Source organism: Pipra filicauda, unplaced genomic scaffold, assembly GCF_003945595.2.
Source record: "Pipra filicauda isolate LSUMZ 115617 unplaced genomic scaffold, ASM394559v2 scaffold189_size1545977_pilon, whole genome shotgun sequence".
Classification (NCBI taxonomy): domain Eukaryota; kingdom Metazoa; phylum Chordata; class Aves; order Passeriformes; family Pipridae; genus Pipra; species Pipra filicauda.
The window spans coordinates 241,019-263,010 of NW_024104297.1; the positions used below are offsets into that span (position 1 = coordinate 241,019).

The 21,992-nt window shown below is 41.6% G+C and overlaps 1 protein-coding gene across 1 annotated transcript; it reads right to left on the reverse strand.

The window, feature by feature from the left end:
- Window positions 1-324: 324 nt before the first annotated feature.
- MYLK3 (myosin light chain kinase 3) lies at window positions 325-21,488 on the reverse strand. The gene is made up of 13 exons (XM_039380179.1): window positions 20,976-21,488; window positions 17,542-17,632; window positions 16,231-16,666; window positions 12,907-13,478; window positions 11,089-11,194; window positions 9,889-9,982; window positions 9,466-9,575; window positions 8,056-8,197; window positions 6,961-7,031; window positions 6,054-6,182; window positions 4,875-5,027; window positions 3,007-3,139; window positions 325-1,965 (listed from the first exon to the last, which is right to left on the reverse strand). Exons 1-13 carry the CDS (start codon window positions 21,486-21,488, stop codon window positions 1,894-1,896), a joined length of 2,622 nt encoding a protein of 873 aa, XP_039236113.1. The 3' UTR covers window positions 325-1,893.
- Window positions 21,489-21,992: the final 504 nt, after the last annotated feature.

Genomic DNA, 21,992 nt, shown 5'->3' on the forward strand with positions numbered 1-21,992 from the left:
CCCAATGCATTAAAAAAGGAGATTGCTTGAAGCCAACTTTAATTAGCAAGAGCTAACTTCATTACAGGTGACATTAGGGAATGGACTCAAATTCTTGACGTGCAGAGAAAATAAAGGATAATTACCCACAAAGAATAAGAGCTGTGACAAAATGTCTGACATGAGGAGAGAATCCCATCCATTACCATTCCATTTTTAAAACCTACAAAGAGATGCTTTTAGGTTGGTTTGGCAGTGGGATTTAAACTAAAACTGATGAATATAGGCTTGTTCCACTTTCATGAAATTTATTAGTATTCATTCAGAAATATACAGACCAATGAATATAATCACATTTAATATGCAGAACTGCTGTGGAAGGAAAACATGAACAAAATGGACCTTCACAGAAGGTGATAAACTATCAGGATTGTTTGACTTGGGTTTAATAATTCTTCTTTGTCCCAGTTCTGGAAATGCTGCAGAAGTCGGGACTGTACAAAGTGAGAAGCAGCTGAGAGGAAAAGATAACTAGACTGGGATAAGCCAGTCTTACAAACCTCTTTATTGGCAACAAACACTACTTCTGCTAATTCAAGGGATGTGAAATTCCATAAAGTTCAAGGAAGCTTTACAGATGCCTTTGCTGGGAAGATAGTTTTAATAGTATTAGTTTCCATTTCTCCTAAGAAACCATCCAGCTCACACTGAGTTTTGCAGAATCTACAACAGGAAACCACAGGTTTAATAAATAATGTTATACTTCTATCTGAGAGATTTTAAGTGGCTCCCACTCTATACATCAGGAAAAAAAAAATTTAAAATCCAAAATAAGTTAGTACTGTGAAGAAAACACTTAATGTCCAAGAGCAAAGTGGGGAGGAAAAAAGGGCTTCAACCTCCTAACTGGACTAAAGGCAGAGTCTGACAACACATCCCTGTCACTGAACCTATTAGAAATAAAACCTATTTTGCATGTCACACCATATCAGCTTCTCAGGCTTCATTAAAATTTTCAGAGAGGAGAAAAAAATCCTCAAACTAAAACTTATAAACTTAAGGGCTGCAGTCACAGCCAATGAGAAGCACTTAAAAGTTTTAAATATATACAAAACTGTATCTGGAAATCTCTTCTGTACAGCACGAGATCTTCTTGCACAGACCCAGTGGTCATTACATGATTTGTATTTGTGGCAGTTTCACATATGTTCTTCCAGAAGTTCAATCAGTTCAGCTCAATTCCACTTGCCATAAGAAACAGCAGCAATGGACTAACTTAAATTGCTTCAAACCAGGATTCCTCATAGTTCCTAACTATGCAGTGATTATTTTTCTAAAGGAGAGAGTAGATTAAAAACAATAACAACAACAACAAAACAACCAAAATCACTCAAACCTATCATGTTGGGGGGAGGGGAAATAATCTTTCTGAAAGAAATGCAGAAGAAAAGGGTATCAGTTATCTTGTTCTAAGTAACAAGCACCTGACGAAGTTGTGCCACTGTTGTAGCAATTCTCTAAAAATAACATACACCACTCAGTAAGAAAGTCTTCAGAGATCCCATGCTTGGTGTGAGAAACCAGAAAACTGACCAGGGGTTTTGTGGTGTAAACACCACTCTGCAGAATCAAAGCCCTCAGCAAGAAGTCAGCCCCAGTGACAGCCACGTTGTTCCACCACTACTTACAAAACTCAAAACTTGAAAAAACAAAGTAGCTTCTGCTTTTAGAAATCATTATTTCAGTGCCTCTTCCTTGAGGCACTTCTGGCACCTTAGCACTAACACACAGAATAACTGAGGAGGACAGTCCCAAAACCTTATGTTATAAAACGGGTAGAAATTATTGAAGATATGAGTCCTTCTTTCATGGCTTCGTGTCCATCTCCAAGAGTGGTGGATGCTTCACACAACCTTATGCAAGCTTGACAGACATACTTTGAAGTCTCTTCAGCCTGTTAGCAGCAGCCACCACATAAAAATGTTTCTGTGAACAGAACAGAACAGTCCAAGTGTGAGTGCAAGGACCTTCTCTGCAGCTGACACGGATTTTTCTCCCTGGTAAATCCATTTCCCTCTAGTGACCCACACCTGGTGTGTTTTGCAGTGCTGAACCACTGGTTCTGCTGGTACTGTGAAGGTCTGCAGTGCTATTATGAATTGTACAGTGAAAGGTCTTTAGGTTATGTATTTTTTAAAATGCAAGTGCAGAAGTTTGTTACCAATCAGCTGAAGTGTGGGACTGGAAAAAGTGTAATCCTCTGGTTTAACTCCTTGGCAAGGAATGGCAACTCCCCAGTGACAAAAAGAGAAGGAAATGGTCCTCACTGACCTTGCCTTCCATTTCCACAGGCTTCTTTCTAACAAGACTATGTTCATCTTTCAATTAAATAATAGATGAATCAAGTAATTAAATAAGATAATAAAGAAATAAATAATCAAAAACAAACAAATAAATGAAATCATTAGATCAATTATCTACAATCTAATAGAGACTCCAACACAGATTATTACCTATCACTTCTTCATAAAAATGTAGTTCAGAAGGAGCTTGGGGTTATCAGAAAGATTCAGAAAATTCTCTGGATGGGTTTAAGGCTAATTTTTTTTCTCTCTGCCACACTTCTACTTTGGAAGGCACAAACTGCCTTATGTTGTAACTCTACTCAATACTGACAACAGATGAATGCAACTACTGTCAGTGGAAAAAGTATAATGAGAAAGAACATTTAATATAAGCTAAGTAGCACCTGAGGCCTCTGAGCCTGCAGGAAAAAAAAAAAGTAAAATTCCTAAACACCAATCAGAAATAGTGAAAATTGAAACCAAACGTGCTAAAAATAGAAGCAATACCCTTCTGCAGGACAAAATACTTAATTTACAAATGAAAATAGACTTCTCAACTCATATTTACAATAAAGAAGCCTGTGGGCACAAGTGAGCCGACACACAAAAGGAGGGAATGGCTCTGCCCGTGCTGAGCTGATTTTCCCTCTGGAAGTAGATTTGCCAGACTTTGTCTCCTCACCTTCCATTTCCTCTGAGCCATGTAACTCTGCAGCAACAACTGGGACTTCAGGCGCAGCTTGGACCTCTTGGCCTTGGCAGGAAGGTCGTTCAGCCACTCGTGTTTCAGACACTGAGTCGCGCTCATCCGGCAGCTGAGGGGAGGAAACCTGCCATGTCAGTCCAGCCACCCTTGCTGCCACTTTCTCAGTGCCCCTGACAAAGAAACTGCCTCTAATGAATGACCACCAGTGAAAATGCTTCCTGAGATGATGTGAACCCCAGAGCATGGGATCCTAACAACAGCCTGCCCTCTCCAGCCTGAGGGGTGAGCGGGGTGAAGAGCTGCTGGTGGGTCTGCAGTGGGTTGGCTGAGCTGTGGTTAAGCTCATCAGTGTATTTATCATTTTATTATGCAAATGCAGAACTTTGCTAACAGAAGAATAACATTTGTGGTGTTATCTCTCTGTCCTGATAGGCTTATTCTGTGCCTCATATTTAAAAAGCACCCTAAACTTCACCCTAAACTTAGGTCAAGCTGAGCACAGGTTATATCCTGATATCCAACAATGGGCCCAAATGCCCTGGCCTATCCTAAAAGCTTTGGGAAATATATGGTAATAAAGGAAACCTTGAGGTAGAGGTGTTGAGAAAAAACTTCAATTTGCCTTTTTCAAAACAAAAGCCTATGACTAACTCCTGAGCTTTGCCTGAGCTGTCACTGAAAACACAAATTCCAATGACTCCTGCCTGCTCAGCCCTGATTTCAGCAGTCAGGGGAGGGAAGTAAAGGTTTTGCACAAGGCCAGGCCCACTGTCCCAGCATGGCAAAGGTGCCTGGTCTGCAGGAGAGCTGGGCTGCCACACATCTTGTGAACAACTGGGCCAGCTAATTGTTGGTCTTTGCAACTCACTGACAACAATCTTAGTCCTTTCATTCACAGCTTCTAACCAGACTTTGCAGGGTGTCCCTCTGGAACTCCAATTCCCATTGCACAGAAAATTTGAAGACTCCAAAGCAAAGTTTAAAGTCTCATAGCAAATCATCATCACAGCCTGAGAAAAACTCATTTGTGCTCTCCTGCTGGCAATATGGAAAATTTCAGTTTCTTCTTTGCTTTTCATAGGACTCATTATTCAAAATGGAATTAGTACTAGAACTGATTTGTCTGATTTAGGTAATGATCTGGAAGTTGTTAATATTCTAAGCACTCCTTTGAATTCCCCTCAAACACACAATCTGTTTTACTGTATGCATCATTTCCTGGTTTGATTAGTTTGATATCACCACTTGGCAAGAGAAAAATTTCTCTACTCAATCAACCCCACAGCCATGATCTGACATCAACATCATCCTCATTTCTCCTGTTGTTTCACATGTGCATTTTATCTCAGTGGAGCCAAGACTAAGAAACCACATGCAGAGTTAAGTGTCAAACGCTCGTTAATATCTCCCAAATGCCTGTAGACCACTTTAGAAGAGAACAATGCACATTTTCACAGCTGCAGCTTCCATTTATCCTCCATGGCATTCAAGAGGCATTTTTGCAATTTGTGTCAGGGCTTGTGAGAATCCAGAGTAACAATAGAAATAGTTTTTGCTCAGAGAAGCAAAAACTTCAGAGACTTATTCCTACACTGCAAATCCTTCCAGATTTCCTGTGTTCTGTTTCTCTACTGTGAAAAACAGTTTTCCTCAGTAGGGTACACAGACACTTTCCTTTTAAATAGGGGCTTCTGAATCACTGAGGAACTGCCCAGCAAGCCCAGATACATCATACAAAACTGTCACATAGTAAGTTCTCATTGTTGGCTGCAGTCTGAACAATTGGCTGATAGGAACTTAAGGTCATTAGGTGCTACTATCCTCATGATCAGACACACAGGTACCTTTTCTCCTTCACGAGTAGTCTGGAAATAAAGTCTTTAGCTTCCTCTGAGAGCTGTTCAAATGCTTCTGCATCAAAATCCCAGCTGCAATTGAGCACATAATTCATTGTCTCTGCATCAGTTTCTCCCAGGAATGGGGACAGGCCACTAAGCCTTAAAAAAACAAAGAAGGGGAGGGGAGAAGAGGAGTTATCATATGCAAGATATGTTTTTCCTTCTATGAATACTCTCCTTTGTAACTGTTGTTAGCTCATGGAGAGGAAAGGCTCTCAGCTATGGAGGGTTCCACTTCTCAGTCCCTGCCAAGATAAGCCAACATTTTGGGGCAATAATATGTTTTAATTTTAGTGTCACTCTCTAGCAGTTCACTCGGCTCGTCAGGGAGCGCTGTTCCTAGATTCCCAAGGAAATGGATTCCATGGGATCTACGAACATCCTTCAGTGCTTTCCCAGCTAGGAAAGCTAGGGGGACTCAAGAGCTTTCCCAAATCAAGGCCCATATCCATATGTGGCTTGAATTAAACAGAATTCTGAACAATAGATTACTTTATTCCATTAGTCTCTAAGCCCAGATTTATTGCTTCCGTCATTTCTTACTTCATTCAGTTGGGTTTTGGCTAACATACAAACTTACCAGAAATGTATCCAGTCCACAGAAAACACTTGTGAAAGATTCTGGGATGAAAAGCAAGCTCATCAGAAGGCAGAGACTTTGGACAGACAGGCTGTCCATGGCTGCCATCCAGGTATCAGAGAAAAGTTTTAGCCCTATTCATGACAAGACATTTTTCAGACCCATGGCCTAAAACCATTATACTAATTCTCCTGTGCAGATGCACACCAAGTCTAAGCTAATAAAATGCTCAGATTGCAAATTTGAAAATTAATTCAAGTCCTAAAAAACACAGTCAAAATGGAAATTCTCACTTGTTTTGGGCAGCTTTTCCAAGTGAAAAAAGACCTGACCCATTTTAAGACGGTAAAGGAGAAGAACATTTACATATTGGGCAAAAGGATTATTTGTTGTTTAGAGACTTTGTACACACAGTGAAGTGCCTCTGTGTTAAAAGCTGGTTTAACAGAATTAATCAGGAGGAATCACAGCCAGAGGGGCTCAGTGGCTGCTCATTCCTGCCCTGCAGACCCCTCATCACCACGACCCCTCCCAGGGTTACTCACAACATGTATGTGATGACCCCCACACTCCACATGTCCGTTGGGAAGGAAACAAAGTCATAGTTCACCACTTCAGGGGCCAAGAACTCTGGAGTCCCGAAATTAACCTTCAGTTTCTCACAAGGTTTGTACCTTTATTGGAAGAAAAAGATGTCAGTGCTGAGCACGGGCTGGGGACGCATCTCACAGAGGGAAAAACAAGGCAGAGGAAACAAAGTCCTCGAACAGATACTACATACACACACACATATATGCATGAATGTACCAGCTTTTGGCTTAAGAAAAGCCTCAAGGGGTTAGAAAATAAACAGATGAATGTTATTGTCCTCACTGGTATACTAATGGAAATAATTCCTTTGTACTCCAGGGCAATTGACTCATGCTCTCACAGCTTTCCTTTAACAAACTCATGCACGCAAAGCAAAAGAATGGAGAAAAGTCCATATTTCTCCAAGGGTTTCCTGTTTCACATGGCATGGCTCAAACTTTTTTCCTTCAATTTTCCCACTTTTTTCCTTCAATCAACTTACTCAGCTATGTAAAGAGTTTAGCAGATAATTTCTACAACTAGAACCTGCACAACGAAGCCCAGCAGTCAAGAAGTCTCCGAGAGCCTTCACGGAGTCCCCAGAGTAAAAGCTTTACATGGGGAATAATTTTGAGATAATTAGAACAGCAGTATAGCTTTATCCAACTGAAATGTAATTTGAAAAAGTAATTAGATAATTAATGCACACAGCAGAAAACTCATGCCTACAGAGCCATAATGCTTAGCTCATTCACTAGCAGAATTATTTTAGAGCCACCAAAACACAACCCCTCGAAGAAGAACTACCAAAACCATATCAGATGTTTCTCAATTTGATTTGGGTTTGGTTTTTAAAATAAATTCACAACTGAACTCTCTTACCTCCTTGCTAATCCGAAGTCAATAATTTTAATCTGGTTTCCTGTGTGATTTACACATAGTATGTTTTCAGGCTACAAAAAGAAGAGAGGGTATTTTAAGTTAAAAGTTTGAGAGAGAGATCTAGTAAAAGAGAATGTAAAAGGTAATTTCTAGGATAGTACTTTTCCTTCTATTCCTATCACAAGAGAAGGACTTGACAGGCACACTCAGTTAGTGAAAGGTTTGGGTTTGGACCTCTGATAAAGAAGCTTTACTGTATAATAACATTCCTGAATTTCACCAGAGATGACAAACAGATTTTGGAATAGAAAGGCTCTCTGTGTAAAATGGTAAAGTCAGTCTGATGCTTGAGGCTCACTCACTGGATTTACTCCTTAACTATAAAAGTACCTCCACAAAAAGCCACAAGAAACAGGTCAAATGCACCCAAAAAGAATTTTTCTTCCAATGAGAATATTTTTCAAGGTGGGGATGGGTGGGGGGTGATGGGATCCAAACTTGTTACAACTGCAGAACTATCAGAAGGCCAATCGGGTCTAATATCACTTGTGTAAGGCTTGTGTATAAACAAGCAGGGGAAAAAAACCCAAACAGTTGCTATTTCTGTTTAAAAATATCAGTTATTAAGGGACCATTAGGAAAACACTGTCATTTTGCTGCGGGTTGGTTCCTGGCAGTGAAAAGTACAAACTATAGGAAGATGATTGAATAGGTGAATAGATGATTGATTTAAATACAGTTGCAGGTGGGGGAAATGGAGGGAAGACTGTAGGCATTTCCAGCCTAAGAGGGTTTGGGTGGTGTTTTTTTAATTGGTGACAAAAGGGCATTGTTTAAATACTGCACAGAATAAAAAGCTGCTGATTTAAGAGAGGCAAAAGCACAGAATCCTGATCATTTCACTATTCCAGGCAAACTACCGAATAGACACTGGAAAAAAAGTGATGAATCTCTTGACCTCCATTCATTGTAACTATTGCATTAAATCTGTTCCTTTCTGACATAAGTCCATGAAATGAGCCGTGACTTTGTAATTAGAGACTCTGTGGTGGCCCAAACAGCATCACCAAAGCACAGAGAGCACAAACAACTGACCTTCAGGTCTAAATGGAGAATATAATGCTGGTGCAAGTAGTGCACTCCTTCACAGATCTGTCTGGTGAACAGGATGGCATCCAACTCAGTCAGGTGGTAGTTTTCATCTGTGATCCGGTCAAATAATTCGCCACCATCAAGACTAAAATTTTGACACAGAAAATTGTTAAAAACCCCTAAAATTCTGCATTAGCTCGATTAATTTCCAAGTTGGGAATTAGGCTCTGTAATTGAGCGAGGGTCCTAACAACAAATTCCATATAAAATATATCAGTGGCCTCAATGACTTCAAGAGACTTATTTCTCTGTGTGAAATTAAGTGTCAATCTAAATGCAAATATGGAAAAGTTGTCACTAACTTTTGGGGGGGATACATGTCAAACCCAGATCCACATGAGCTGGGGATCAGATGGGGACCTGAAGAACCTATAGGAAGCACCAAAGTATCTATTATTCATTCATCTCAGTCTTGAGAAAATAAGTCTTCAACCTATAAAAATTACTAAATGAAACATCTCAGACTGAAAACTATTTTTCATGAGCTGACAATTGAACTCCATCCTGCACAAAAGAGAAAATTAGTCAGACATAGAGCTCTGACAAGGTTCTGCAAGGTAAAAACTTCAAGTATATATTTCAATATATACATTTTAAATGTCTTATATTTATATTTTTTTATTTAATTTTTAATTCTTTTTTTCCCCCTTCATTGTTATTAAAAATTCATTCTCTAGCAGAAACTCCGTTTTTAGGTTATAAAACTTCAGATTTTTTGTAAAGCAATATGCCACTACACAGAAAAAGGCAACAGGAATACATCATGAAATCTTTATTTTCCTATGTGAATCCCATACTTGATCTAGATGAAAATTCTTATTTAGCTTCAAAGGGGGAGACATTTTTACTAACCCTAAAATTATTCAGAGGCAGACCATGTGTAAAATTAATCACCTTTCTATCTCCTCCATATCTTTTGTAATTCCACTTAAAACATCTCACTTCTCTTGTCTGGGTTTCTCACCTTCACTCTCTCTCTGAGATCTCATTTATTCATGACACTTCTATGTAATTCGGTACCTAGGGACAATGTTGGGGCCTGTAAGTTAAATGAAAAATGAACCATTGGGAAGTTCTGTTCATGAACCATCTTGTAATTTGGTTCATACTCTTCAAGACAGCTGCCTTTCTAATCATTTGTTTAAACTGCAATCTTGCCAAATATATGATTTTTAATCTGAAGAAATTCCATTTAAAGCATTGTTTTTTCCTTCTGAGAGTGAGAACAAGTCTCTCTCAGACTGGAAAACCACTCCAGTCTTCTTCACACCTCAGAATTATCATCCCCTATTTCCTTTAGCGACCTGAGAAAACCTCAAACATCTGACAATTCCTGAGATAATTTAAACTTACTATTCCATGATCAAAGTGACACTATTTTTGGCTTCAAAAGCATCATAAAGCTGGATCAGATTCACGTGATTCAACTGGTTCATGATGTTAATTTCATTTTTTACTTCCTCCTGGAAAAAATTAACAAAGCCACAAAAAAATGAGCAAAACACCCTCCTTAAATTTCAACATATTGAAACAGAATTATTTGTAAAGCCCATTAACAGCTACACCACAGGTCTCAGGTGGACAGAAGGTTTAGTCACAAACACGGGGATGAGGAACAGTCACAGAAAGTCCAGGCTGGTCCTTAGTAAGACAGACTTTACAGTGTTTCACAGAACCCAAGTACAAGCTGCCCCTCATGCGCTGATTGAGGGAAGTGGAGCTGAGGTGCTGGCAGTGAGGGCAGGTTCAGAGTCGAGCTCACAGCAGCGTGGTTACCTTCTCTTTGGCTCCTTTCACTTTGATGATTTTGGCTGCCAGGTTGAGACCAGTCGATATTTCCGTGCACTTGTGGACTTGCCCAAAACGCCCCCTGTGGATGCCAAGGAAAAGACGGGAAACCAGCTCAGCACAGCCCAGCACAGAAACCTCTCCTACGACTATTCTTATCGTGAGGCAAAAATAGCCCAGTACAAAGGGAATGGAATCGGGTGGCCAGCAGCACGGAGCTCCTCTTTCTCTCAGCTTAGGAAGGATTAGTTTTATCTTTCCAGCCAGTTGTTCAGTGCTTACATTAAAATATTATGCCCCCCTCGCATGGCCGCGTTTCACTGTGGCACGATGACCCGACGATGTTCTTGTTCAGCCCTGTAACTGTACCCGCCTGCTGTCCTTCACTGGTGTGGCTGTGGGTATATTAACAAGGATATTTCTGTCCTGATCTCATAACTTTTTAAATGACCAGAAGACCAGTAACTGTAGCCACTCCACAGACTGCATTTCTTGCACGTTGTAAATTCTCCCCCATGTCACGCAGATACGTTAATGCCCCCTGGAATGGTTTCCAAACACCATCTTCCCTGCTATTGCATCATATTGCTTATACTTATTATAAGTATAAGCCATTATAAGCCATATTTGTAAGTGGATCAATGTGTAAATCAAGCCTTCTTGTCACATAAGTAAGGATACAAGAATACAAAAGCTGAAGCAGCTGCAGACTTCCTATGAGTGCAAAATAAACATAAGGTCAAAATAATAATAACTTCTTCCTTTGCTTTCTCTAATGTGCAGTTCAGCACAGAAAAAAAAAGATTTTTGGAAGCTGCCTGACCTAATTCTAATGGGCTTTGTGGACTTCAAATGCTCTGAATCTGTCTGCCTTAAGGGTACAGTTTTTTCCCACGACACCAGATGAGGCCAGGATCATTACAACAAACAAAAAAACCAGTCATCCAAGACGACAGTCAGGCATCTTAAAATGGAGTTGGGACAGAAACCAAGGGAAATCCCTTGATTTAACAGTGTCTGTGAAAGCCCAAAGGTCTGCAGGATGAACCTGCTCACTCTGGTAGCTGTGAGCTTGTATGTGCCTCACACCCCCACGCACTCTGGGGCCATCTGAAGAAGCCAGCTCTAGCTCTCCAGCTCACTGCTTTTCTCCAAGAGCAGTACAGCATCAGGCACAGGGATACTCACCCCCCCAGCACCTCGTGCCGACACACCGAGTAGCTCGTTGTCACCTCCGTTTGCTTGACACTCACGACCCGATGTTCGAAAGGCGCTGGAGGAGAAGGACTGTCATCTAAAGAGGAGACAAGCTGGTCACTGAGGTGTTTCTGCACACACCAACACCACTGCACTGTTTCACCTCCCTCACACCAGTAACTTCAATGCCCATCACCCTGCTGTGCCTGCTAAGCGTAGTGTCAAGTCCCAGCTGCCTTCCGTGCTTCCCAGTACCCACAGCTCCACAAAACCATATTCTGATGCTCTCCCACCTTTAGCACTGCTGTCCTGAAGAGATGATCCCAGTTTCTCCCACAGGCACTGCTGATGCAGCCCCCAGTGCTGCTGTGGCTGTGGGGCTCTAAGGGAGAAACACTGGGGGCACTCACCCGGACCAGGCAGTGCCTGACTGCTGACAACAGGCTGCGAATGCAAACACTCGACCCAAAACTTTAGAGTGAAGTGCACTGCTCTCCCTCCCATCTCTTCCCTTTGCTCATGTCCCCTACCATGCCATCATTTTTTAATCTACTGGAATTCAGGCAAGCACTGAAGTATCTGGATAACATTAAGAATGCAATTCTTTCACTCTTTTTAGAGTAGCATGCAAGGAAAAGAATCCCTGTGGTTGCAGCTAGCCCTGAGAAGGGGGGTGCTGAATATATCCAAAATTTCTCTTGTTACTTCAAGAAAGGGACTTTCACTGCTAACACTCTTTTACAAATGAGGAATAAAGTCCCAAAACTGAGAACAGAACCTCACCTTCTGCATCTCAGCTCTGTTTTTTTAACACAGTAAACCCACTGAACACCTTTAGGAGGCTAGTTTATGCATTAACAGAAAAGGCCTCCTGAAAAAACTACCTGGACGTTTGAAAAAAATTACAATTGATTATTTTTTAATTGTTATGGGGCAGCTGGAAAGGCCAACACAAACACACAGCACTGATCAATGATGGCAGTTATTGGTAAAATCATGAAGTTCCTCCTAGTAGCAAAATTTTTGCAGACAATGTTCAAATTAAAGCTGAAAATATGATCATTAAAATTATTAAGTTTCATCAGTTTGTGGTAAGCTAAATCAGTTAACCATGATCACCTAATGCCCAAGTTTTTCTAGGGTAAAGCTTCATTAAAGCCATTTTTGGTGTCTCCCATTCAAGGCAACTTTACAGCTAATCTGCAGGTATCTCGGGCTGCAATTTAACATGTATTCAACTCATCTCCAGCCACTGCTCAGAATGCCAGATCCAGGTCAGGGCATCTATCCTTGAAGGTTTTGTGCTGTCAGGAGCAAGCACTCCCTGAAACAATGCAACCAAGCATTGTAACATTCACACAGTAACCCAGAGGAGATCTGCAGCCAGTAACACAACACAGGCCATGGCAAGATACTCTTCCTGCAGTATTTTGCTGTGCTCTGAATCTCCAGCCCACAGGTGCTCAAGTATGGCTTGCATACTCTATCTTAAGGAATAAATGCTTTATCTAAAGAAAATGGATTTTTTTAAAGTTACTCATACTTCTGATCACACATACACTTCACCCTATTTTATTTTAAATGACATTTTTTTTCCCCAAAACACACTTTGAAAGGAAACTTACTATTAAAAGAATCTGTACAAACGTTAATTGCTATTTACATAGAGACACCCATGGAAAATGCTCTCGAGTGTAAAACACAGGTGTTCTCCTGAGCACTGCTCCAGCTATTATTGTACATCCAACAGACAGGAATAGCACAAAATCCTCCATGTAAGGGTTCCAAGGGTAACTGTGAGCAACTCACCGATGATCACTTCACCCTGGGTGGGAAGAGCTCTGTCACCTTCCAGTGCCTTACTCTTCTCTGGTGCCACTCCTGGGCACTGATGAACATCATTTCCTCTTCCTCCTGAAGATGCAGACTCAGATTCTCTCCTCTCAGACTCGGTACCTTTTGGGGATTCTTCTGCTTTTGCTGTTTCCTGATGGATTTTCACTTCTACCCCCCCATCATTCGCAGGTTCCTTTGCAGAGTTATTCTGTGAGGTTTTGGGCTCGCATTTTAATTCTGATTTCTCTTCAGCCTTTTTACCTGGTTTGGGCTTGCTCAGTAATGGTTGTTGCTTTCCTGTTTGAGGTGTAAGTTCATTTTGCTTATTGTCCCCTTTAACTTCTGGATTTGGCTCAGTGCTGATGTTTTTAGGACTCTGTTGAAGCTTTAATTTGTCAGGCAGCTGTTTGGCTCCTTTCAAATCTGCTGGTGTGGAGGATGGGGGTTTTACTTTGGGACTTGTACCTCTGTGATCACTTACATTTCTTTCCTTGGCCATCTCAATCTTTTCTTTCATGTCAGTCATATGTACACTGATGGATATCCTGCAGAGCAAACAGTCAACATTTGGTTCAGATGACTAACCCTACTTTTGGAGCTTTGAGGGGGAAGAAAAATCTATAAGTTTCCAAACCCGCAGATTTCTACAGTATTAATAACACCTATCTGTACCAATTCTCTTAGGAAATACTGACAAACACTAAGGGAAGAGCACCAAAAAGCACTCTGATACTTTTTCTGTGTCCTCATCAGTGTACATGCCTGCCTTCTGCTGAACAAAATGTCTCATTCTGCTAAGGGTTAATCCCACATTTGAAAGCTTACCCACTTTTTGCGATTATTGCAGTTGGTCTAATGAAATACCACTCATCTGGGCAGAGGGGATAGTGATTGCCTTCACAAATTACAGGCTGATTATCTAAATGGCTGACTGCTCATATGGCTCTAGAAATCCAATGGTTTGCATCCACCCTCAGTCCTCTTCCAGCTGGCCGACCTGCACACTCAGACATCTGTGTTTGTGCCTTCTGATGGGATAGCGTTCTTTCCACAGCTTTCTCTTAAAAATCCAACTTTCATAAACTCTTTCACTCCATCAATACTATTTTCCTTGGCATTCTAGCTACTGGAAAAGTTTAAAGATTTTTTTTCCCCTCTTGTGTTGCCTAAAAAGAATACAGGTTAGAACCAATTCTCTGTGCTCCTAAAATCCATCAAAGACATTCGTGTGATAATGTTTGAGTCAACTGTTACTGCTCCAACTGTCATGAGCTGCCTGATTTTAGTGAGGCTGAACTGAAACCTGTGAAGCTGTAAAGTAGATTTTATACAATGGCAAGTAAAGAAAATTCCTGTTATCGAGGAGAGAACATACCTCATTTTCACGAAGGTTATTGCCTCTTTCAGTGCAGCAGCCTTATTACAGAAGATGTTATAAAAGAAAATGTTTTTGCTTTTGTATTACAGGAGTCTGAAGTTTCTCATTTTCTGTATCTTTAACACCCTTTTGCTGTGCTATGAATCTCAGCTGCTCCGGTGTGAGCTATCAGAGCAGCTGAACACAGCTCCGAGCAAACACTTCCTCTGCTATCTAGGCAAGCCTGAACCCAGCAGGACTCTTGGCCATTTCTCCAAGCTGGGGAACACAATGTTCTTTTGACACTTCTGTGTGGGCTTTACGAACTCCATTAAAAGCTGCATCCATTTCAGAGAGGTGTTTACCACTCTCATGTGACCTCACACTCGAAAGCATAATGGGTGTCCTGGGCAGGAAGGCTGCAGCTTTCCCTGGGGTTTACTCTGGCTTCTGCCTTTGAGTTACCTGTTGGCCTTCCTCCTCCCCAAAACAAAGTCTTTGGGGCTCAGGCACCCCCCTGTCCAAACCCACCAGCTGCTGCAGAAGCTGCTGCCCATCTCCAAGTTCACCCCCTGGCACATCATCATCAACCAGCACTGACTTCCAAGGGCTTACAGCCCCTTCCTCTACAGCTTCACCAACACCCTGAGCCATCCCCCAAGCACAGGAACAGCCCCCAAGGCAGCCAGAGCCTAAAACCCACTGGGAAAGTACAGGGAGGTCCCTCTGCTGTCAGTGTTGCTGTAGCAACCAGTTTGGAGGTAACCATGTCTATAACTGTACACAAATGTTTCAGAAGAGGCCACAGCAGTGAAAGCTTCTACCTTCTCCTGCCAAATCCTCACATTCATCCTCTAAGGAGAAAAATCTCCCAGTGTGCCAGTCATCACAATGAGCCCTTTCCCTCAAGAAGCCCATGTGCTGACATCAGGACAACTCTCTTTCATTTTGGTAATTTATTCTTCGTTCACTTTATTTGTTGACTTGTTTTGGGTTTTGTGGTTTTTTTAGGAGTCCTGTAATCCCATTAGACACTCACCCATTGCACAGGATATAAGTGCCCAGCCTATATTCACAAATATCACTAGAGAGTTTTCAAATTACACAGACACAAAAGTAGTGTCATGTTCTGTCTGGTCTTTGGGCACCAATTTGTACACACAAAACACTGGGAAATTCCCCATGCAAAGTAACATACATACATACATCTGTGTGTAGGGATGAGTGTGTCTATCACCCCCCACACACATAAATTACTTTATAGACATCTGCCCAGACAGAGAAGGCACTGGGAGTCAAAATCTCACACAGAAGTTCCATTTGTTGGGGTTTAGTTGATAGGAGTCTTTGGTTGTGGGTTTTTGTCATTCTCTGTTGTGTGGGTTTTTTAAAACTTAAATAAATGGCATTTAAATCAAGTCCTAAATAAATAATTCAAAGAAAAATGGACTATAAAAGACATATTACAGAACAACTACACAAAGAAAAGATTAGCCTGACAGAGATGAACAAACAAACAATCTTCAGGTGACCAAGACATTAAAAAACAAAACACAAAAACACTGAGGGCAACAAACACAAGTTCTTTGGTTTTGCCATGTACTAGTAAATATCTCATATTCCTTTCACCCAACAAAGGAGTTGGGAAGGAGTGAGTGGTTTAAAATGAGTTCTCCTATGGTGGTCACCTTTCTATGTTTAATACACAGAGGCTGATGATCTAAAACCCCTCCCTCCCATCCACAGCCCTCTGACTCCTCAGCTTCACACAACTTTACTCATGACCCTTTGAGTTTTTTGCCTTAACCACTGGTCAGGTCTCCCCACTCCCATCCCCGGATGCAGGAGCCGCCTCCTTTAATGACCTGGCTTTCCTTTTTTCCCTTCTAACACATGGAATGGTTTCAGATCACACAGAAAGCCACCAGCAAGGCCATTACCTGGTATGTGTCACCTCACGCCCCGTGTCAGATATAGCCTGGGATGTGGAGGGCGCAGCTTCCCGGGATGCCGCGCTCCAGGGTCCAGGTTTGTTTTCATTCTTCCCGAGTTTCTGATGCACAAGCTGCCTGTGGCACTCATCTGGGCATGGGGCTCTGTCCATATTCTGTGCTTTAGCAGGAACATTTTGGTTGCCTACGTGATCTTCATGTACGAAGGGAAGACCATTGTGTTGATTCAAAGCCTTGACACCAATGTCCTTTTGCTGAAAGCTTTTACCGCTGTGTGTTTTGACAGCACCTTCTACCACTTGCTGCTGTGCTGTCCTCTCCTTCACTTGGGGTTTGGAGTCACCTTTGTGAGCTACAGCACCAGAAGTGTTCACTTTCTCACATGCTCCCTTGTTTTCATCCAGCTTTTTCCCACTTTTTGTCTCTGAATAAAGTAATGCATTAATTACATACCCTTGAAAAAATTAATGGCACAACAGAGTGGGGATAAAGCAACCCACCACTCAAAATATCATACACAGTTAAGTACAGCTGAAAAGATAGAAAGAAACCCCCCAAAATGTTTAAAATCCTTACACCATCAAGGTCAGTTCACAACCCTATGTAACTTTTGAGTCAGAACTGGTACCATTTGCTTTATTTTTGTCACTTCCAAAATGATGAAGCTAAATAAGGGATTGCCCATAATGCAAAGGATTCACTGACCATTTGCGAAGACAACAGCATGACAGGGCCTGCTCAACATCACATTCACCCCTGTTGCAACTCCACAGGCATCAACAATAGATGCAACAGGGCAATGCCCTGACAGATACATCCTAAATAGGAATCCAGCCCTGACATGCCAATGAAACTGGCTGATCAAAAAAAGATATTCCCAGCGTCAACACATCCCTTTTTCAGAGAGGGGGAGGAGGGAGGGCTGGCTCAGATGTATTAAGGGAGAAGAATTTATCAGGTTTGCTGTGTGATATTGGCACTATCTTCACAGTACCTCCAAACAAGCTCTGCTTGCTGAATTCAACCCACTGGAGTCCAAATAAAAAAGAATCCCTGTGCACCTAAACAAAGCTGCTGCTTTTAGTTTCTTCATCTTCCAGTTTTTGTGGGGTTTGATCCTGGGGACAAATCATCTTTGGAGGAAGTGAGCCCAATCCTATTTTCCCAGCACCGGGGGGCAAAGTTACTCAGTTACATTTGAGTAATTCAGGTAGTGGGAAATAGCAGTCTATTAATTTCCAGTTTGTCCGCTGCACATTCTGGAGTCAAAGCCTGTAGCATGCCTGGAGTGATACATACCTTCCAGAGGCTTCTTGCTTTCAGTTTGGGTTCCTCTGTTACTAAGCACATGCTTAGGTTTTGCACCACTCTCCTCGGGCTTATCTTTGGCCTAAAAATGACAGGGGAACACAAAACCAACAGTTACAGCAAAGAGCGTTTAATTCCCACCAGGTTCCTCCAACTGTGTAGGCATTCTGACTCTGTAAATTGGACACTAACACCTCTTAACTTCTGAGTTTTTAGTTACTGCTGTGTTTATTTCCTTCTTCCAATCTCTCCCTGCTTTTGCAGGCAGGCATACTTCTAAAACAAGATGACACAGATTAATACATTAGCTCGTGGCTTTCCAAAATTTTCACTGTCATAGCTTTTGCTCCCTGTCATCTTTACTCATATTGATTAAGAAGCATGACATGTGAGACATGAGAGAGTAGAAAAAAGAAATGATACTTTATTTCTCTTGCTTTTTCACTGGTGACAGAACAAAAAATTCATGATTTGATCTGATAGAGATGATACCAAAAAAGAGCCTCTAGCTTTATGGTAACTCTTGTGCATGTTCTTGACATTTCACATGTCACCTTTGGAAAGATTAAAAACAGACTTATTGTCTTCTAGAAGCAGACTTTAATTTTTAAGCAAAGTTCTTCCCCCAATTAATTTGAAAGGAGGAATCTTTGGTAATAACACCACTAAAGACTTCACACAGCAATACATTTGTAGTAAAATTAAAACTAAATAATATTTAGCAAAAAGCATTGCATGAAAATAGGAAAAGGCATAACATACCTTGTGGTTGGCATATAGTTAAAAATCTAGTGATGAGCAGCCTCCTATCCTTATTTCTACAAGCAAATGAGTAACATGTAAAATATTTCTGCAGATAACTGATTACAAGATAGCTGCACATCAGCCCTTCATCTGTTAGTAAAAGCAGTTAAGTATTCCATGCACCAACCCTATAGATTGCACAGAGCCTCCCCACCTCCCCCTTCCCAAAAAACAAAACACCCAAAGAGTAAAAGTAGTAAAAAATCATTACCATTTTTATTACAGCTCTAAGCAAACCTGCAACAATGACCAGGGTGAACATTATTCTTGCAAAATCCTACATGCAAAGAAAGTCTTGGGTAAGTGACAGTTTAATGCTGGTGGGTTTTTCTGTCTGTTTTTAAGTAAGAAGTCAGAGGTTTGGATCCTATGAAGCTTCAATTCATAGTCTTTTATTAATTTGACTCCAACCCCACAAAGCTTCTTCCATAAGCATTCCCATGGCATCCTTGGAATGCTGTCATGGCATCACCAAACAGCTTCGCCCAGAAATGCAAACACAGCCTCCCCACTCCCCCCACCCCAGCCAGCCCCCTGATGAGCTGGACACTGCCACGAACAGCAAAGGCTGGAAAACAGAAACAAGCAAGCAGCAAGTTCTCTTCTGTGCAACCCCCAGGCAACTGTGGAGCTCTTTGGACATGTCTGTGCTGCCATCACTCAACAGGCTGCACAAACCAGACCAAAGCTGGCACATGGCTCAGCAGGATTTGTTTCCAAGATCACCTGTGCTTTGCTCCACGTTACCCAGCTGGGTCACGTACACAAGAGACCTCACTAATTCAAGCCTAGTTCAGCCTGGGATCAAAGCACAGACATATCTCAAGGTCTTATAACTGACCTTTTGCTCCAATTTCAAAAAGTGTTCATGAACAGAAAAAAAAAAGAACAATGATGGGCATATTGCAAAACTGGAGTTTGCCATAAAACTGCTTGCCCAGCAAACCCTGTCTGTTCTCCAGCCGAGGAGAGAGCCTGGGACACTGACCCCCAGCCCATCCCAGTCCATCAGGTCACCACCAGCAGGCCATTTCCCCTCTCAGTCTCTATCTGCCTGTCCACAAAACTTGAATGGAGCTCTGGGCTCCTTCCATCTCCTTTTGTAAACATGGATGTGTGTGCACGGTGGCTACTCCACAACCAATCCCACCAGTATGCCAGGAGTCCTTGTGAATCCTTCCTCCAGTATCCCTCACATGACCTCCTGTTATTTACATCCCTCCTTACTGCTCTTTTCACTTGGAAATGGACAATCTGGAAACAGAATTAGTTTATCTTCTTTCTGCTCCTCTTCCCCTGGCCATTGACACACCGTGTGCCAGTTCAGTCCAAGGTGTAAATCAAGCAAAGGACAGTGTCTGTCTCCAGGCATTCTGCAGTGACTGCAGGCAGTGACTTGGAACAATGCAGCTTTAACCAAAAATATCAAACTTTCCCATTGCTCAAAAAACCTGTAGAACTGAAATTGGAACTGCAAGTACAAGCTTTATCCAGATTTAAGGTTGATAACTAATGCATAATTTATTGTCCTTAATACTAATGGAAATATTTTATAAATTCCCCTGTCTCCTAACAGTCCAGTTCACTTGTCAGATGCTGGCACATAAAAAAAGGAGTCCAGGAGAGCACTCAGAAAGACTGAAAAGGTACTCTGGCATCGAGCACTGCCCTGTTTTTCTAAAAGTCTAGATGTACCTTCCCATCAAAACATTTTAAAGCTTTGGTGAAAAATATTTTGATTAAGATACAAATGGACATTTTCATTCGAGCTAAATTCTCCTTACTGTAACCACACCCCTACATACAAAGAAATTCTTGGAATTAATAATGAAAACAGCTCTTGCAGTTTTCCTCTCTCTCATCCCCATGGTGGGATACAAGCCACTGTGAAAAATGGAAACTCCCATTAGCTAAAACTAATTTCAGACACCTGTAACTTTTAAAAAACAAGGTTAATCTATTTCAAAACACCGTATCGACTATGTACTGGTCTTGCTTGTTCCTCCCTCACTGTTCTCAACAATTAAGAAATCCTTAGGAACTGATATCTAGGACTTGTATGCACAAGAACTACTTGATTTCAGGAGTGAACAATGTTGATGGAGTTGATGAAGTCATAGCTGCATTGTAAAGATGCAGCTAAAGACAATTTAGATGTCTAAGGACATATAAACCTGCTCAGAAACACAGCCATGAGTCAGCACAGGGTTTAGTAACTGGTGCTTTGTTCAGAATTCATGCACAAGGAAATAGAAGCCTCTTCCAATAAAAAATGCTTCACTTCCACTGGGGCCTCAATTCAGTCACTAATTTGAGTGACATTGCTGAGCTCTGAGCACTGGTAGAAGCTGAGTTTTCCTTTAGAGTAGCAATCTACTTCTCACATTTGTTACAGGACTGCCTGACACACTTCAGGAACCTCAAACCTTGGACTGCAAGGCGTGTTTGGGGCTTGGTCCCTGCTTTGAGAGCCTTGCCATTCAAAGGTCACAGCAACAAACCTGTAACAGCAACACTGAAAGGAAAACCTGAATTATACATTATGCAAGAAATCAACAGGAGATCCTAAAGCCCTGATACATCATAAAGTAAAATATGAAGAATAGTAAAACTAAACCAACCTCAACAGGAATTTCCAGCAGACTCCCCTTCTTCCAGGGCACAATGCCTTTGAGAATAAAATCCACTACTTTAGAATTTTTTAATACTTCGCCCACAAATGTAATAACTTTATCCAGGGTATCAACCCTTTTCTCTATCTTTGCCAGCCTTTCCTTATGCTTTGAGGCATCTAGCTGGGCAGCTTTCATCAGCTTCAACACTTCTGAGCATATGCTGTGGACGTCAGCCTCGTGAGCACTGTCCGAAACCTTTAGGCCTTTCTGCATTGCATCTGTGTCAGCAGGAGCTGCTCGGGATACTGCCAGCTTGTTAATGCCTTTTTCTACATCATCAATGCCTCTGTTAACCTGCTGCAGTTTGCCTGTCAGATCTTCTTGGAAGTGCAACAGTCTGTCCATCTTTTCGTTCAGGAGGTACAGTTTTTTGTCCACCGTGCTTAGATTGATCACTTTTGCAGGCTGTAGCTTTGTCAGGGCACCTCCCTCTGCGAGGTCCAAGCTGCCCGCAGACATTGCGTCCAGACAGCAGGATGTCAGACAGATTAGGCTGCCTTTTCATTAATCATAAATTAGAAAATGAGGCTCTGAAAGTTCATCTTCTTCAGCTATTCCTATACCAGACAACCTCACTTACTGGAGTCGCTAAAGCATATCATGAGATAGCTACTGCACAAAAGATTTATTTCTGTGTTATCTATTTCTTACTGTGGGCTTTCAATGATGGAAGTAATTTGGCACCAGACTATGTTTTCTTGGGCCTCCTTGACGTCACAAAACCATTTAAAATTCTTTCTCGAGTGGCTGTTGATAGGCAAGCATCTTAACAATTGCCAATGCCTGCTCAGGCCTTCGGGGGAGGAGGATTGTTTTTATGACCAGTTTTAGTTCTGTGATAATGATAAGGTGCTAGAACATTTCCCTTCATTAAACAGGAAAACTATATAAGTAAATTTGCTGGCCTTGTGCTAAAGCTTGGAAGAATTCTGCTTTGTAGCACGGCTGCAGAGCACCCATCAT

What these genes read in the sequence shown, in the direction of transcription:
- MYLK3 (XM_039380179.1), bottom strand. Translation starts at nt 21,488, where the DNA reads ATGTCTGCGGGCAGCTTGGACCTCGCAGAGGGAGGTGCCCTGACAAAG. An exon ending in GACTTCGGATTAGCAAGGAG is followed by an intron (nt 6,183 to 6,960) that starts GTAAGAGAGTTC and finishes CTTCCAATAAAG; the next exon opens with GTACAAACCTTGTGAGAAAC. An exon ending in CTACTCGTGAAGGAGAAAAG is followed by an intron (nt 3,140 to 4,874) that starts GTACCTGTGTGT and finishes TCCTCCCCTCAG; the next exon opens with CTGCCGGATGAGCGCGACTC.